Source organism: Rhineura floridana, chromosome 3 (assembly GCF_030035675.1).
Source record: "Rhineura floridana isolate rRhiFlo1 chromosome 3, rRhiFlo1.hap2, whole genome shotgun sequence".
NCBI classification, from domain to species: Eukaryota; Metazoa; Chordata; class Lepidosauria; order Squamata; family Rhineuridae; genus Rhineura; species Rhineura floridana.
In genome coordinates, this window is record NC_084482.1 from 58,168,424 (window position 1) to 58,187,611 (window position 19,188).

At 45.7% G+C, this 19,188-nt stretch overlaps 1 protein-coding gene across 4 annotated transcripts in view; it reads right to left on the minus strand.

Moving 5' to 3' along the window:
- Window positions 1–2,015: 2,015 nt before the first annotated feature.
- Window positions 2,016–19,188, minus strand: part of SPATA20 (spermatogenesis associated 20) — a 66,249-nt gene continuing 49,076 nt past the window's right edge. For 2 of the 4 annotated variants that reach the window (XM_061616022.1, XM_061616025.1), the window contains exon 16: window positions 2,018–5,164. In XM_061616022.1, the coding sequence (XP_061472006.1) occupies window positions 4,994–5,164 (171 nt within the window). In that variant the 3' untranslated portion in view covers window positions 2,018–4,993. Of the gene's footprint in view, window positions 5,165–19,188 lie in introns of all 4 variants that reach the window. The other 2 variants (XM_061616026.1, XM_061616023.1) reach the window with 2 other exon arrangements.

The window sequence follows — 19,188 nt, forward strand, 5'->3', positions numbered from 1 at the left end:
ACGTGGATTATTTTACATATTTTATTATTTATTTAACCCATTTATACACTGCCTTTAATTTAAAAGAATACCAAGGCAGTTCCCAGTACATTGCATATGAAGTTGTCTTACCCTGAGTCAGGCTGCTGGCCCATGTAGCTCAGTATTTTTAACTCTTGGCTCACTGACATTTTAGGGCTTTCTCTGTCCTGCTGACAATAAACATCCTTTAACTTAAGAGGATTGCCAGTGATTGACCCGGGAGCTTTATGCATACAAATCAAGGGCTCTGCCGCTGAGTTATGGGCCTTCCCCTCAGCATACATTTGATTTTACATTTGATTATGCAAAGAGTGCTCCTACCCTAATGGCATCATTTTTTGATCCTTTCTGCCTTCTGAGATTGCATTAGCCCAAGAAGTGACATAACACGAGAAGCACAGAACCAGCTAGCCTGAGAGCAGGACCAACCATTCAGTTTTAGAACAGAGAAAAATATACACACACAAACTCAGAATAGAAGCAGATATGGATGCACAGCAGCCTGTGCAAGGTTTAGTATAAACGACACTGTGCCCACTGCTTTGGCTTTAAGGCTATGGCTGCGATGCCATATGAACGCTGACTTCTGAACGTGTAGGGTTGCACCCTCTCATCCTGCCACATTCATGCTCTCATGTGACTGCACATCTGAATGCTTCCTCTTTTGTTACAGCTGCTGACAACCAATCGGAGAAGTGGGGAACCTCCAGCTGAATGTGGCTCTCCAGGTCTAAATGCCCTTGGAACTCTCCCCAGGCCCCACCCCTCATTGACCCTGCTTTGCTCCCCAAACGTTTTTGCCTGGCTGGGATGTGACCTTGAACACTGAGAATGCCTCTTATCTGGATGGAGGATACAGAGAAGGGTGTATGTGTAGCAATTACCCTATTGTACAATGCTAAAATGTACTTATGTTGCTCCACCAATTTTTGCTTCTGGCCCCACCCACCAGTGACATGTCTCCACCCCTGGAAAGGAATGTGGCCTTTAGGCTCAAAGATGTTCACCACCCGATCTACAGGAGTCTGCTCTAAGAAGCCTGTGATGGAAAATAAATCTGTTACAGCTACCCATTCCCCCTTGCTATCTCCGTGCTTGTGTACAAGCTTCTTTTGAGTTGTGTGTATCCGACAGGCAGATACACGTTTTCATTCCTGTTACAAATCATGCTGCTACTTCAGGAGCAAGAGAAATCTTTCTTTATTCAAGTGCCACATTCTGATACCAGCATCAACGCTGCTGACAGTGCAGCCTGTCCCACTTCCCTAAACTCCCTCTCTTGGCACTTCATTGCAGGTATACAGAGGCAGGAACAATCCCAAATCCTTCAGTGGCGGTGGCGGGGAGTTGATCCCCTTGTCACAAAGCAAAACTAATGAGGGACCTAGTACAGCACAGAACGAAACTGTTTCGATCAGGTCTGGAAGTGCCATTATCTAATTTACTGCTAGGAACAGCAGCAGGGTCAGGACACCCCATAACTAAATCTATCCATCACTGTCACTGCACAGCTAGTTCTTCTGCTCCACAGAATCCTACATTCCTTGTTCCCAGTGACCTTTCTGTCCCATGCAAAAGCTTCTCTGGTCCTGCTTGGCTGGGAGCCCGGTACCTGCTGATATTGGTGGAGTTCAAAATGCCGGAGGGCTTATAGGACTGGCAAAGCTCCAGTTGGATACCCACCAGATAGCGCCATACCAGAAACTAATTGTGGCTGTAAATCTCAACCCAGATTTGATGGATATCAGGAATAGGCCAGATGTAATTCTCCATGCGGTTAAAGCTGGACTTAGTGGTCCCTGGGGGATCTGCTGTGACTCCAGGCATTTATTTTGCTACAGTTTGTAGAATGGAGGTGTGCAACGCTTTATCTGTCAAGGGCCACATTATCTTTGGATAATTGGTTGGGGGCTGCAAACCGCTGGTGGAAAGGGCCACAGCCAAAAGTGGGTGGGACCACCCATTTTATCTTCCTGCCACCCCCCCCGCATCTCCCACCCCTTTGCTCACTCATTTGCTCTGCCACCCCTTTCCCACTTTTCTCTCCTTGCCACCTGCATGTAATTCAAGCAAGGATGATGAGATTAGTCTGAGGGCCACACATGGCCCTAGGGCTGCAGGTCACTCACCCCTGCTGTAGCTACTGTCAACTGTCTGTAAAATGGGGAGTCCTGAATAGAACTGCATTAGGTGCCATCCCATAGGGGGATGTACCCATTCCACCCTTGTTTTAAGTCAGAAGAGGTCATACACACATAACATTTCACCATAATGGAGGGGCCATGTCTATCTATAACACCTCAATCCAAAGGAGGAAAGTGGACTCAGGCCTAATGGCATAAATAAAAAATGGGTACTTTCAGAGGCAAATCAATTTAATTTAGTTACTGATGTGTTTGACATAGAGTGTACATGTCTTGGGTAGTCACCTCCTCAAAATGTGGGACAATGTGCAGGAAGACCTTGCTACAGGGAACGGGGATCTGTGGCCTTCCAAATGTTTTTGGACTTCAGTCCCCATCAGCCCCAGCCAGAGTGACCAATAGCCAGTGATGATGGAACTGTCGTTCAGCAACATCTGGCAGGCCACAGGTTCCTCATCCCTGCCCTACTAGCCAAACAGCTCCTACACATTTAACAGAGAAGAAAATGTTCAAACTGTTGGAAATCAACTGAGGTGAACTTTGTTGACTACAAAGGTATCTAATGTGGAGCAGTTTTGCATGGCCTAAAAGCATCCTAAAATAGCCCCTTTCACTCCAGAAAGTGACATTCAGTGGCCCCATTTCCTTGTGCACCCAGCCCCATTCATTTGGCACAAGAAGAAAGATCGATTCCTGGTGACTCCTGCACCCCTGACATAAGAAGATTCAAGGGAGCAGGAGTGCTGCTTGGATGAAGGGCAGATCTGGGTCCACAATAGAAGGTGACAGTGCTGAATAATTCAGCCTATGCTGCCCTGGCATGGCCATGGAGAGCAGCCGGAGCAGCAGCAAATGCTATTCTGCCCAAGCTTCTTGGCTTCATGTGTTAGCCTGTTCTGGCTGTATTTCTAGTTGAAATGTCTCTTTTGTCACCAGCAGGGAGCTGGCAAGTTGCTAGGGCCTCCATGGCACTTAAGAGAATTATTCTTCCAAATGCATAACTTGGCTTTTCATTAACAGTCAGTTATCTAGTTACACTGAAAACAGTATCAATGTTCTCCACCTTTCCTGACAGCACAACTTGCTGATGTTGAGAGGCACTTTCCTGAATCATATACATGGTCCTGCGTTGAACCATTGGAGACTGGGAGGCACAAGGTTTAAGCAGAGGAAAGGAAGTGCAGAAAGCAGAATTTTTAACTTTCCAGGAGAAAGAGCGGACTGTCCGGGGTGCTATTTGCAGGCAGCCTCGTCCTCGGCAGCCTGTCATTGGTGCTACTCACCAACTACATGAGATTGTTCTTGTAATACTACACTCTAGTACAGGGAAACAACACACAAGTTGTAATTTTTAGAGTGTGTAAACCAAGAGGTTAGATTTATAAACTTAATACCCCTCGATAAAAAAGAACTAAAATGAAGCTAATTGATATACATGTATTTTCTCCTACTTGATTATAGGTGTAAAATATATTTCCAGTGAGTTTGGGAGATTTGTTGGCAGGTTCTGGATTGGTGTATGATAGCGTAAGTATTGAGAAGCTGGGAAAAGAATCAGGACATATGGGTCCATGAGGAGGGCAGCAGTGCAATTCTCGGCCAATGGAGCATTTACAAATGTAAACTAGAAGACACCATCCACATATTTTCAGCTTTGTTCCCTCCAAATCTACCAGAGCTAGAAACTTGCTATTTTATTGGAAGTGAAAGCTAAGCTTAGGATTCTACCTTATGGCACCAGATCTTGTATTATACCACTAGTTTGGAGTTTACAGCTATGTAGTCTTCTCTATTTATGTCTCAATACCATACCATACCATTTAGAATGGAACTGTCTTGGACACTGTACCTTTGCGCTTCAGTTTCCCCATTCACACTAATGTGTGTAAGGTCAGATCTCCATCTTCACAGTAGCTTAAAAAAATATACAGTAAGTCACACCCATACCAGTGGCTAAAACAGTCTCAGGTGTCTCATGGGCAGGATTGTTTCTCCTTACCTCTTAGGGTTATAATATACACACACAACCTAGGAACTAAGAATTTAGAAATAAAAATCCACCAGGCCCAATGCTCTGTCTCTACTGCGATCATCCAGATACATCTAGAACCTCACAGCAGGGCAGAATGAAAATGAGTCATCCTCTGTTTTTCAGCCACAGCATTTGTAGTCATAGGTACACAGCCCCTGAATAAGGTTCTATTTTTATAATTTAGAAACCTATACAAACATGTCCTATAAAAACATAATACATAAGTAGAGAGGTAAAGGATTAAGGATGTGATACGTAGAGAGCTAGAGGTTGTAGTCTACATTGTAGACTATGGATTAATCACAAAATACTTCCACGGGAGTATCATTCTTGTGGGGAGCAAGATGACCCTTATACGTGAAACCATACCTGAGCAGTGCAGGAAGTAAGGGGCTAGCTTAGTTTCCTTTGCAAGCCTAAAGCAAACCCTAAAGCAGAGAATGGGGAACCTGTGGCTCTTTAGATGCTGCTGGACTCCCATTGTCCCTGACCCACTGGCCATGCTGACTGGAGCTGATGGGAGTTGGAGTCCAGCAACAGCTGAAAGGTTACAGGTTTCCCACCCCTAAAACTGTCTGTCCCCAACAGCAAACAAACCTGAGGACTGCTGAACTTGCATCTTCCCATGGGTGGAGGATGGGGAGGAAGATGGTATTAAAAGAGAAAGAGGCAGGCTGAAGTGGTTCCAAGCAGGCTTTTTTTGAAGGGGACTTTATTGTGAGGTCCAAGCGGCGAGTGTTGCCTCGTTAAATCTGGGGCTCTTCTTCTCATAGCAAGGGCTACCAGGGGAGGCAGCTCAGAGCAGCAGCATGCGTCGTAGCTCCTGGCTGGAGGTGACAGGCAAGGAGCAGGCAAAGTTTTCACAAAGATAAGCAGTGGCTTTTCCATCTTTCCTCTCCAGAGAGGAGAGGAAGCCAAGGTGATGGTACAGGAATCCTGTCGTATCCCCATCGGCAAGAATCAGCACCTGAAATGGAGAGACAATGAGGAAGATCTACAGGCTAAGACGGTTGTTAAAGATGTCACAACCTGGTCCCTCCCCTAAGCACCCAGGACCTAACTCTAATATCCAATAAAGTCTCGGAGGCTCAAGATTACACTTGCTGCTGATTTCCCCCCCTTTTCATGTTCTATGCAGCACACGTGGCTTCTGCAAGCTATCTGGGTTAAATATTATTGAGGTCTGAATTTGTTTTTAACTTTGTGAATCTGTTTTACCCTAGGTTTTAGTACTATTGCTCTTTTTACACTTACTGTTTCTGTTTGTTAGCTGCTTTGGATGGGCTTTGCCTAGAAAAGCAGCATATAAATATTTTTACGGGCTTTTTTCCCTTGCTCCATTGGCACCTCTGAAACGGCACAATTTGAGTTTGTGACACACTGTAGTCTTTATTATATCAGTTTGCCTGGATCGCTTTCACATTAGAGCTCTTTACCACTGCTTTCTCACAATCAGATGAAAGCAGAATTAAAATGGTGGCTCCACATGGCATTTAATATTGCACTATATTATTCAAAAATGCCTCTCTCCATTGTCAAGATCCTCCTATAATTATTCAGAAGTCAAATCCCATTCAGCTGAAGTTTCCCTTCAACTTTAATTAGAAGCTCCCTCCTTGCAACACATGCTTCTTAATGCTTCTTCAGTGCATCAGCACCGTTTCTAATTAACTTCCATTTGGTTTGTCTGTTTCTGATTTGGGATGGGGGAGGGAGACTTTAAGGACTGGTTTGCTTTTATTATTTTAATTTCTTTTTTAATTGTAAAATTGTGCTATTTCACAATTTTAAAAAAAGAAAAAAATTAGAGGAAGCTAGTAATTAAAGCCTGCCTCCTACTGCAGGGAACAGGAAGTGATAATGGGACTGCGGATGTGCTGAACAGAAAGCAATTATAAGCAGAAGCCACAAGGAGAAAGCTTCTAATTAAATAGCCAGTAGCCTATAGAGCCTCAATAGTGCTGTGGCTACACACACTGGACAGGCTAGTGCTGCAATTGCACTGCAAGTGAAAACAGTAGCCTCAAACACAGTCTGTGTTGGAACTGCTTTTTAATGTGTTTTTAAAGTTTTTTAAAATAAGATGTTTTAAAGCTTTTTAAAAATAAGATGTTTTAAAATACATATTGTTTTACTATGTTTTAAGGATGTAATATATTTTAAAGTCTGTTTTTATGATGTTTTAGAGTGTTTTTAGTGCTTTTGTTTACTTGTTTGTTTGGGCTCCTACTGGGAGGAAGGGCGGGATATAAATCTAATAAATAAATAAATAAAAATCAGATGAGAAGAGGTTGGAACGCTTGGAATGCAACATGTTGGTGACATCTCTATGAATTCTCCATAAAAGCTAAGTGTTCAAAGGGTGGTAACTCCAGACTAAATAGCTGGTGTGGAGGCATCTCTATTATGAAAGTTTAGGATGGTGGACCCTGCCCTTGTGTAGGCATTTGGGCTACATTTCCAGATCCTTTCCAGTCATTCTGCAAAGATTCTGAAATTGCATGAAAAGAGCTCTTGGAACAATCAACAGCTTCTCCCTCTGTTCTGTTGTCATCTCAGGGGAACACACAGTGTTTAAGCAATGCAACAGCCACTATTAGCCATGCTGGGCTGAAAGGGGAGAAGCAGAATATCCTACTTGTAATACAGATGATTCGATGTGCGTCACCTGTCTCCAGCCTAAGGTGCCAAGGAGGGGGAGGGTTCTACCCAGAGAGTGTCACACCCAGATCTGAGGTGACAAACTTGATTCATGCAAAGAAGTCGAAGGAGAGTCTATTATCCTGAATAACAGACCCCAAATAACAGCCTCCATTAACAACCCAGTAGCCCGACTGTGTAAACAAGCCCACGGCATTCAACTGACAGGGACGCATGTATCCTGGACACAAGGAGATGTGCAGGTGTGATTTATTCAAACAAGTCTCTCTCTTGTCAAACCCCTGTCGCTCATGGACTAGGGCTGTGTGCTGTGCTCTGAAGCTGCTTGTGGGCAAGGGAGTCTGTACTTCCCCCTCCCATCCTCCTGCCGCCCTGTCCCCCTTCAGACCCATCTGTGCCACAACTAAGCAGTGATCAACAGAATCATGCTGTTGCCACCCCCGCTTGCCCAGCAGGCTTCAAACACGCCGCTCTAATTGAACTGAAACGGCATTCATCACTTTTACAGCATGCCAGCTTCCTGCATGTAGGATGGGGAGCTCGAGCCCAGGTCTGTCCCAAATTCTCACTAGCTCTGCTCCCCTAATGTCAGATTGCGGCAAGGTCATGTGAGGAGCTGAATCTCAAGCTGGCAGGCACCACTGGCTAAATAGCCCATCCCTCTGCCCAAAGGATAAGACCAAGACAAACTAGATTTATCTTGTATGCTATAGACACAGGAGGATGTCCAGGCGAGCCTCTCACACATTCAATGAACATGTGACGGGTTAAGCATGGCCATTAGGGCCCTCCCACGTCAATGCAAGCACAATGGTCCTGCTCCCCAATGGACGCACATTTAGCAATAGTGAGAAAGGATCTGTACGCATGAATCAGAGTTCCCAGATGAGTGGAAGAGGGGCCCTTTCTCACAAATGCTGAACATGCAGCTCTCCAGGGGCATGGCCAGAATTCATAGATCTCATCAAGGGGCTGGATAGAGGACAGAAAGACTGCACGATGAAATGGAGGTTGGGACCAGCAGGAGCCAAATGGCCATCAAATGCTCCTAAGACTTTGGTCCACCTGGAGCCTCCTCCTGGTGGGAGGGGAGGGAATGGCAGCACTTTCAATGGTGTTTTCCTCATCCCACTCTTTTGAACATCTGAGCTTTGTATCACAATTCCCAAGCTTTTTCCTCATTCACTCAAAATGCCTGGGTTGCCTCTCATGCTGCCTTTAGCACAGAAGCCCATCACAAAAGGCCAACTGATTATCATTGAAGATGGTCAGGAGCCAAACAGACACTCTCTTGCTGAGGTATTATGACTACCGAATCCAAGAAGTCATCAACAGGAACTTTTGAGCAACTCTGTTAGCAACTCTGGACTGGTTTTTTTTACACTTCCTTAAAGCACCAAGAACAGCCTGCAGTCAGTGAAGCATACAAGGCGAAACTGAGACTGTAAGACATCATCAACCTTCTTGGGCCAGTGGGTACATTTGGAATTTAGAGACACTGCCGTGGGTGCTAGTCACAAAATGGCTGCTGTAGGGGAGTAGCATGACACAAAATTGTTGCCATGGCCTAACACAACATTGCTGTCGTGGAGGGCGTGGCATAACACAAAATGGCTGCAACATCTAAAAGAGCAGAAAAAGAGGCAGGTCCCCTCCCCCACATCAATGGAAAAAGGCACCTACTTCAGGCACTGCTACGTTTGCTCAGAAGAGAAGGGAGATTCAGAACAAAATGGAAGGTGGGTGTCCATTCCTAGCAACCAATGAAATGTGGGCATGTTTAAGGAGATGTGTTCAGCACAGGAGAGGGCAAGCTACAGAGGCTGAGCTGGAAGAGCAAACAGTCTCTCATGCGCTGTGAATTTTTGAGGCAGTGTTTACTGAGACCTCCTTATCAGGAAGTACTGGCGGGCACACTGTCGCCCACGGGCACTGCATTGATGACCCTCGAGTAGGAAGAACCCTGTTGGATCATACAGAGGATTTGTCGAGTGTAGCATCCTGTTTGCAGGAGCGGCCAGGAAAGGCACAATCAAGCACCCTCCACTATTCGTATATCCCCAGCAACTGGCCTGCAGAGCCACAAATGGTGGAGGGTACTTGCTTGTGCCTCTCAGAAATGCTCTTGGTATTCCATGGGCACGGGAGCAAAATGAGACGTTCAGGATGACCAATATGTTTCTCGACGGTAGACAGGAGAAGTGCTAGCTGCCTCCTGGATGGACCTGCTGGAACACAGGCCCAGAGTGCACTGGAGGGAAGAGGTTGCTTCTCAGTCTGCATCAAGAGCTGATTGGCCTGACTAAGAGAGTCAAGCATGCCAAGTGGAGAGTGGGAAGCAGGCAGACAAGCTGTCGCACCAGGTGTAGCAGGCCTCCCTCTCACTCCACCACCAAACAGGGACCCAGACTTCTTCATACTCTCTTGTGCAATTTCCTGTTCCCAGCATTTCAGGGAATGGCTGTGCTACTGATGTAAACACAAAGGTTTAATGAGCTCTGATGTGCATTAAACCTGGAGGGTGGGGAGGGGATGGAAGGAGGACCCACACTGTGCCAGTCACCCAAACCACATCCACCCTGCTACAAGCCTTTGAGCGGTGGGTGTTGCATGGCAGGACAGTTCCCCTCTCCAGCATTATTGTTTAAGTGTGAGTGAAATAATGTCACCACATTGCTCTTTCTGTGACAGCAGGGAGGGATGTGGCCTCAGAGACCACAGCCTTGCTTTTAGAACAGAGTTTCACTCCACCTTCTTGCTATCCATGTGTATCTATCCAAACGGTCTTTCTTAAGCATCCTATCCCTATCAGCATTCCTAGCCTGCCCAGCTCTTGTATATTTCTACCTTGTCTTTTAAATGCCTCTGTCTCTGCCCTCCCATCCTGTCCTTTAATCGCCTGTGCACTGTAATTGAACTACACCTGACTGCATCTCTAAATACCCTTTCCCTAGTGCAAAGCGATCCTTTGCTTGACAGCCTCCCTTCTGACAAGGACCTCCTTTTCACTGTATTCTCAGGCTCATTTCACCCCTGGAAATTGTCTCATGTTCTTCCCAGTCTCCTCTTTCACTCCACACACATTTCAAACTGGGGCCTTTGGGGTGTTTTCCAGGCCAGATCAAAGCTGCAGCAGCTCCTGCCACAGAGTCATCGGGTGATCCCTGCTAGAAATGTTCTAATCATGCCTGAGAAATGAACGGCTGCCACGCTAATTAATTTTTACAATACAGAAATTATTACTAGCTCCCCTGGGTCCTGGGCGTTAATGGAAAGTGCACTGGGGATGAAACTCGTCAAGAGCAAGGATCATCTACCTTTGGTTCAAGGTGTAAAACAGGAGAGGCCATGTAGAAATCAAAGAGGACAGACAATACACTAAGTGCTTCTGTCATGACAGGACAAACGATCCCTCTCTCTCTCACACACACACACGTGTACACATGCACGCACACAGGTTTGTGAGGGAAGAAGGAAATGAGCAGGACAGGGGCTCAGACATGGTGGAAGCATCACACCATCAGCCTCACAGGAAAAAAAGCGACTCCACAGTGTATGCGAGAGAGTATGTGCACACACCCTTATACACATGCAATGTATTAAACAAACAGAGGGCACCCAAACCTCCTAGAAAGAGTATTCCCCACATTAGCACCTTTGGGGAGTGGGTGGGTGGGAAGGCTAACATGTCATGTTTACTGCTATCCCAGCACACAACAAATAAAAGAGATGGAAAGTACACACCGTGTTTTGAATGGTTATTGCACACACAAGGACACATGCACATCAGCTGGTGTGCAGGGAGTTCAGTCCTGTGGGACTATGGCAGCTAGTTCCTGCTGGAAACTGACTGGAACGCCTGAAGCCTCAGGACCGAACTCCCCGCATTTCAGCTGATGCAGGGGGAGTTCAATTTTGCTTTGTGCAGTAGCTCTGCCGACCCTGGCGGATTATGTGACATCCCACCCTCCTGTCGAAGTTGGCCTGCTGGGGGGGGGATTCAGATCTGGCTGGCCAGGCCAAAAAGGTCCACCAGCCCTAGTCTACACTATGTTTGTCTTTTTTCTTTTGGGGGGGACTGTTGTTCTCTCTCATTGGCTTTATCTTGAATTCCAGGGTTAATTACCAATTAATGTCCAATCTGAAATTTATTTATTTATTTATTTATTTATTATTTGCAGCTTCCCCGAGCTCCTCTTGCTCAGGAAGGATAAAGGAAAGTCAGAGCATTAGCACTCAGTGGACAAAGGAGATAATAAAATCCTTCATAATTACCATGAAGCCATTAGCAGGGCATGGAATAATGAACCAGACAGCAAACTCCAACCCAAAGCCACCCACCGTCTGCCAATGCTGCCTTATGATGCTGAGCCAGAACAGGGTGGGACCCTGCCTTCCTTTTCCAACAGTGAGCCCCCTCATATTCGTCATTGGGACACATCACACCTAAATCACAGCAGTGCTGGATTCTCTCTAGTTTCAATATTCACTTTTGAAGAAGCGCAGGCAATGCAGCTAAATAAGTTACTGCGTGTGGAGGGGAGAGAAATTCCCACATAGATTATTCACATTGTTTTGAGGTTGTTCAACACCTTTTTGCTCCCAGGCCAGCAGCTGCTTCTTAGTGCCATTTCTTTACCCTCACTGACCTCGGCTTGTTTTGCTATCACACTGACCTTTAATCTGATTGGCTGTGGCAATGGTGACCCAAGTGATTTTGTTCACGATTGCTCATGAGATCATCACAGGCTTGGGTTGCCATGACCAATAGGATGGGGGCAAGTGAGGCTACGGACTGTGAAGGAAAAGAAGAGGAGAAAACAGCACTGAGGAGAACAGCACTGAAATAACGTGGACCTCTCTTGCAAAGAGGGCTGGAAATCGCCCCAAACATGAAGCACTTTTCAAGCAAAACAAAGCATGCAGTTTTGTGTCAAGGCTCAGGCACAGGCAGGTGTCAGAGATGAGCCAAGCATCAGGAGCTAAGCCCGAGAGTCAGAGCCGAGGAGCCCAAGCCAGGAGTCAGAGTTAGAAATGGAAATTTCTGAAAATCTCCATGTAGAATTTAGCTATATGGATTTTTTCTAATTCCAATCTCAATCTCAGTGGGAAGTGATCCTTCCTCCGGTTCCACTAAAAATACATACAGCACATCCAAAGGTTCAACAGCTGCACCTTTGGCCAGCACCTCTGGCAGTCCCAAGATGGTGGAATTATACATTTTGCTTTCAAGCTCATATCTTTGATGCTTGGACACCACTTATTACCTTCAAATCAGGGCCAAGTGAGTGCAACTTGCAGAGGGGGATCACCATCAGGTGCAGAGAGGTCTAAGCACCCACTTTGCGCTCACCACTTCACTGGTGGAAAGCACATCCTTTCAGCCCCAATTTGCAAACAACTGCTGGGCTTTGAAGATGCTGGGTTGAGGTGCAACACGTAGTTTCATCTTCTCATGTTGTCTCAGCACAGAAAAAACAGCTGTCCTTCCAATGCAGTAAAGCTGATTTCTTTTTCCACCCTAAAACTGGCTTCTTTGCTATAGTCGTTTTCTTTTCACTCCAAGCAGGATGTTGCCATGTTGTTTTGTAAGGCATTAATTACTGTAGTGACCACATTAATTATGTTCACCCTGGCAGGTTTAGCCACCTTGCTCTTACAGTGCAAGCAGAGATGTCAAATGACATGCTGATGTTCTCTTAAAAAAATCTTGCTGTTTTACTTGTCTGCACAAGCAAGCCCATCTCCAAAGGGAAGTGAGTTAGGGCTGTCTCATCACCTGCAGGAAGGAACATCAATGGAGTTGCAAAAAGAAAATGAAGATGCTTCCTAAATTTGCACCATGGCCTGTACACAAAAGGATGAGCTCTTCATAGACTTGGAACTGTTGCCACATTCCCTCTTCTTTTTACCCCACTCTCGGGTCTCAGGTGACACTTTCACCCACTTTGTCCACAGACTTGACACTTGCTGGACTTGCTTGGAAAGAGCTTAACCACCCAGCCCACAGAGAATGTCTTTACAAGATGTTTGAAGCAACTGATGGGTGATGGTTCACACATGGCAGAGGGACAGGCATTCCGAAGAGCAGGAGCAATGGCAGAAAATACCCATTTCAGGGTCACTGCCCTGGGATATTCTGAGGCCCCATCTGCACTATACATTTAAAGCAGCATTATACCACTTTAAACAGACATGGCTTCCTTTAAAGAATCCTGGGAAGTGTAGTTTGTGAAGGGTGCTGGGAGTTGTCAGGAGACCTCTCCTCTCCGAGATGTAATTCCCAGAGTGGCTGAACAATCAATCCCTCTTCCCAGGGAACTCTGGCAATTGTAGCCCAGGGAGGACAGTAGAGGTCTCCTAACAACTCCCAGCACTCTTCACAAACTACACTTTCCAGGATTCTCTAAGGGAAGCCATGGCTGTTTAAAGTGGTATATGGTGTGGATGTGGCCTGAAGTTCTCCGCATGCCTCAAATACTTTCAGACTGCCCCCTCTGTAGTTCCTGCTGCTCACTTTGATTTCTGATGTGTTTCTAGTATCACTCATGAATGCCATCATATTCCTAACATTTTTGTCTCCTATTTGTTTACATGTTCATGCTTGAATACATTAAAAGTCAGGCCAAGATGGCTGTCTGGTGACAGGTGGGCAGTTAGCAACATAAACACTAACTTGACACCCAACTGTTGTTGTGTCCTTTGTTTACTGAATTTCTACAACATGAAATCAGCAATGAAGAGGCGAAAGCCATGAGTTTGTGATGTGCAAATATATCCTGGAGGATTCCATTGTGAGCCAAGCCTTTACCCATATTAGTTAGAACTAGTTTGCTCTTGCCTCTGTGGCCTGCTTCTATATTTCCTTGTGCTATTACTGAAGATGCTCCCAATACTGGTGTTCTTGACAGCTACATCAAGTTACTACAAAAACTGGGGAGCAAAGAGTTCATGGTCTCTGTATTTTTTCTCTCTTTTGGCAGTGATTGAACTATTGGAATTTATTCACTTCTGACAAAGGATTTGCAGGGGGTGGGGAAGTGGGAGATGACTTATTTCCATCTTGGTTCTTCTTGCAGGCTTCTCAGGGGTGGCTGGTTGGCCGTATCAGGAGAGAAGATACTAAACGAGATGGACTTTTGTATTCTTATCATGGTCCCTTCAGGTGATTGGTCAATACAGTGAAAAAATTTACCATGCCAATAGAGAGCCAGATGATGCCGTCTAAGAAGTCCCCAGTTGCTGAACCCAATAGCATTAAGGGGAATGGTATGGAGGTGCTTAGAGGATGGAGAGCCAGGGACCATCACAGAAAAGATTGCTGTTGCTCCCCTTCCACCTGTAGTCTCCACAGAATGTAGGACTATGCTCACAAAGCCCCACAGAGAAGTGGCAAGTGTGGCTGTTGGACAAAGAGACGGCCTTATTTAACTCAGAAAATGAGAGGAGGAGTGGTTTGCTTGATCCCTTTGACAGAATGGCCCGCTTGCTAATGCTAAGGCCTAGTTTGATGTTCTTGCATGACAAGGGCAAGCCAGGTGGCAATCACATTTAGCACCATGTAGATCCCGCTTGTCCACTTAGTCTAGGCAGCACTTCTGCTGGGCACATGTGATTGTAGAGTGGTTTGTCTTGGTGTGAGTCTCACTGTGGTCACATTCCATGCATAGACTTCTGATTCATGCAGCAACATTTCAATCCTACATGCAATTCAGCAGTGTGATGTGGATTCTGGTGCCAACACAACCCACCAACTGAAGCTTCCTCTTTATGTTTCTGAGGGGGAGAAGATGACCATATCTTGTTTATGACTTGTGATATGCCCTTGGCCTGATCTTTCTGTCCCTGCAGCTCCTCCGAATGGCCAGCAGGTGGTAGCAACAAGTCGCTGAAGCATTCAGGGGAAGAAACAAGAGTTGATGCCCGCAGTATAAAGGGGGAGGGGGATCTTCAAAAAGGTCCAGACATTCACAGAGCATACTAAGGTGGGGGCTAACATCCCTTTCCCTCATCCTAATCATTTTATTGAAAACAAATAGAAAAAGAGTTGCCGGCATCTGCCACCCCCCCCAATTCCTAAGCATCTCTTCAATAAGGATCCCCCCCGCTTTCTCTCTTTTTTGACAGTCACAGCTTTTTCCCCAAAGTAAATTGAATTAAATGGGTGAGAATGGAATTTAATTTCCATGCTGTTTGATTTGATCATACTGCCTTGCCCAGGCCTCTTCCACTGGTTTATCGTCTGTCTTGGGGCTCCTCCCAGAACGTCCATAGGTTGCAGAGAACAAAAAGCTGATACAGCTGTTGGGAAAGAAGTTAATTTATTAGCACTGGCACCGGTGGACTTGGCTCCCCGCTGCCGACACGGCGCTTCTGACAGCTGCAAAGTGGGTCAGTGCTTTTAATCCTTCTCTGCGAAAGCAAAAGGAGAGAGATGGAGCAGCAAGAGAGGCGGGCGACAGGAAAGGGCTCCAGGTACAGGACAGAGCACTGCAGGGCAGCTCTGGATGCTGTCAGATGATTTACTCTTCAACCCAATTGTTGCCTGAGGGCCTGACGGTTGCCATGACAGCAGTGGCTTCAGGCCACACTTCCCTTTCGGTCAAGCTCATCACTGATGCTGGACAGCTCCTGAGGAGACCCTTACCTCTCTATCCTAACAGAGCAGTATTCTTTCCTTTTACCTCTCCCTTACTCCCTCTGACGGAGGATAAGGCCATCAATGGTGGCTAGTTACAATAGCTATGTTATACCTCCATTATGCCTCTGAACACCAGTTGCTGGGAATCACAAGTAGGTGGAGGGCTGTTGTGCTCATATCCTGCTTGTGGGCTTCTCATGGGCACCTGACTGGACACTGTGAGAACAGGATGATGGGCTAGATGGGCCACTGGCCGGACCCAGCAAGCGGTTCTTATGTCCTCACACACATTTGTATCCTGCTCATTTTGTACCGAACTCAAAACAGTTTACACGTGGCGTATACCATTTTATCCTCACACCCAGCTTTGTGGGGTAGGTTTGGCTACGAAAGGATGCAAAGCCAAGATTGGCCCAAGTCCTCCAGCTGGGATTGATTTGGCCTATATGCTTTAGAATGGAGGCCTGAGGGGTGAAAAGGAAGAGCAACTGTGAAGGCCGATTGCTCCACAACTACAGACGCATCTTCAGATCTGTGTGCCTCAAGGCAGTTTCAAATGTCTTATTCTTCTCACATTTTGAAAACACATACAAGGAAGAACATGGAAAAGAGCCAAAAGCTCTTCAGTCCTAAGAAGAGCCTGCTGGATCAGGCCAGTGGCCCATCTAGTCCAGCATCCTGTTCTCACAGTGGCCAACCAGGTGCCTGGGGGAAGCCCGCAAGCAGGACCCGAGTGCAAGAACACTCTCCCCTCCTGAGGCTTCCGGCAACCGGTTTTCAGAAGCATGCTGCCTCTGACTAGGGTGGTGGCAGAGCACAGCCATCACGGCTAGTAGCCATTGATAGCCCTGTCCTCCATGAATTTGTCTAATCTTCTTTTAAAGCCATCCAAGCTGGTGGCCATTACTGTGTCTTGCGGGAGCAAATTCCGTGGTTTAACTATGAGCTGAGTAAAGAAGTACTTCCTTTTGTCTGTCCTGAATCTTCCAACATTCAGCTTCTTTGAATGTCCACGAGTTCTAGTATTATGAGAGAGGGAGAAGAACTTTTCTCTATCCACTTTCTCAATGCCATGCATAATTTTATACACTTCTATCATGTCTCCTCTGACCCGCCTTTTCTCTAAACTAAAAAGCCCCAAATGCTGCAACCTTTCCTCGTAAGGGAGTCGCTCCATCTCCTTGATCATTCTGGTTGCCCTCTTCTGAACCTTTTCCAACTCTATAATATCCTTTTTGAGATGAGGCGACCAGAACTGTACACAGTATTCCAAATGCGGCCGCACCATGGATTTATACAATGGCATTATGATATCGGCTGTTTTATTTTCAATACCTTTCCTAATTATCGCTAGCATGGAATTTGCCTTTTTCACAGCTGCCGCACACTGGGTCGACATTTTCATCGTACTGTCCACTACAACCCCGAGGTCTCTCTCCTGGTCGGTCACCGCCAGTTCAGACCCCATGAGCGTATATGTGAAATTAAGATTTTTTGCTCCAATATGCATAATTTTACACTTGTTTATATTGAATTGCATTTGCCATTTTTCCGCCCATTCACTCAGTTTGGAGATATCTTTTTGGAGCTCTTCACAATCCCTTTTTGTTTTAACAACCATGAACAATTTAGTGTCGTCAGCAAACTTGGCCACTTCACTGCTCACTCCTAATTCTAGGTCATTAATGAACAAGTTGAAAAGTACAGGTCCCAATACCGATCCTTGAGGGACTCCACTTTCTACAGCCCTCCATTGGGAGAACTGTCCGTTTATTCCTACTCTCTGCTTTCTGCTTCTTAAGCAATTCCTTATCCACAAGAGGACCTCTCCTCTTATTCCATGACTGCTAAGCTTCCTCAGAAGTCTTTGGTGAGGTACCTTGTCAAACGCTTTTTGAAAGTCTAAGTACACTATGTCCACTGGATCACCTCTATCTATATGCTTGTTGACACTCTCAAAGAATTCTAATAGGTTACTGAGACAGGACTTTCCCTTGCAGAAGCCATGCTGGCTCTGCTTCAGCAAAGCTTCTTCTTCTATGTGCTTAGTTAATCTAGTTTTAATAATACTTTCTACCAGTTTTCCAGGGACAGAAGTTAAGCTAACTGGCCTGTAATTTCCGGGATCCCCTCTGGATCCCTTTTTGAAGATTGGCGTTACATTTGCCACTTTCCAGTCCTCAGGCACGGAGGAGGACCTGAGGGACAAGTTACATATTTTAGTTAGCAGATCAGCAATTTCACCTTTGAGTTCTTTGAGAACTCTCGGGTGGATGCCATCCGGGCCCGGTGATTTGTCAGTTTTTATATTGTCCATTAAGCTTAGAACTTCCTCTCTCGTTACCACTATTTGTCTCAGTTCCTCAGAATCCCTTCCTGCAAATGTTAGTTCAGGTTCAGGGATCTGCCCTATATCTTCCACTGTGAAGACAGATGCAAAGAATTCATTTAGCTTCTCTGCAATCTCCTTATCGTTCTTTAGTACACCTTTGACTCCATTATCATCCAAGGGTCCAATCGCCTCCCTAGATGGTCTCCTGCTTTGAATGTATTTATAGAATTTTTTGTTGTTGGTTTTTATGTTCTTAGCAATGTGCTCCTCAAATTCTTTTTTAGCATCCCTTATTGTCTTCTTGCATTTCTTTTGCCAGAGTTTGTGTTCTTTTTTATTTTCTTCATTCGGACAAGACTTCCATTTTCTGAAGGAAGACTTTTTGCCTCTAAGAGCTTCCTTGACTTTGCTCGTTAACCATGCTGGCATCTTCTTGGCCCTGGCGGTACCTTTTCTGATCTGCGGTATGCACTCCAGTTGAGCTTCTAATATAGTGTTTTTAAACAACTTCCAAGCATTTTCGAGTGATGTGACCCTCTGGACTTTGTTTTTCAGCTTTCTTTTTACCAATCCCCTCATTTTTGTGAAGTTTCCTCTTTTGAAGTCAAATGTGACCGTGTTCGATTTTCTTGGCAATTGGCCAGTTACATGTATGTTTAATTTAATAGCACTGTGGTCACTGCTCCCAATCGGTTCAACAACACTTACATCTCGCACCAGGTCCCGGTCCCCACTGAGGATTAAGTCCAGGGTTGCCGTCCCTCTGGTCGGTTCCATGACCAACTGGTCTAGGGAATAGTCATTTAGAATATCTAGAAACTTTGCTTCTTTGTCATGACTGGAACACATATGCGGCCAATCTATGTCCGGGTAGTTGAAGTCACCCATTACTACCACATTTCCTAGTTTGGATGCTTCCTCAATTTCATATCTCATCTCCAGGTCTCCCTGAGCATTTTGATCAGGGGGACGATAGATCGTTCCCAGTATTAAGTCCCTCCTGGGGCATGGTATCACCACCTACAACGATTCTGTGGAGGAGTCTGCCTCTTTTGGGGTTTCCAGCTTGCTGGATTCAATGCCTTCTTTCACGTATAGAGCGACTCCGCCACCAATACGTCCTTCCCTGTCCTTCCGATATAGTTTATATCCAGGGATAACCGTATCCCACTGGTTTTCTCCATTCCACCAGGTCTCCGTTATGCTCACTATATCAATGCTCTCCTCTAAGACCAAGCACTCCAGTTCTTCCATCTTGGTTCGCAGGCTCCTAGCATTAGCGTACAGGCACTTGTAAGCAGTGTCTCTCTTCAAGTGTCTTTGGCACTTGTGGTTTGGCCTGTGGTAATTTTGCTCT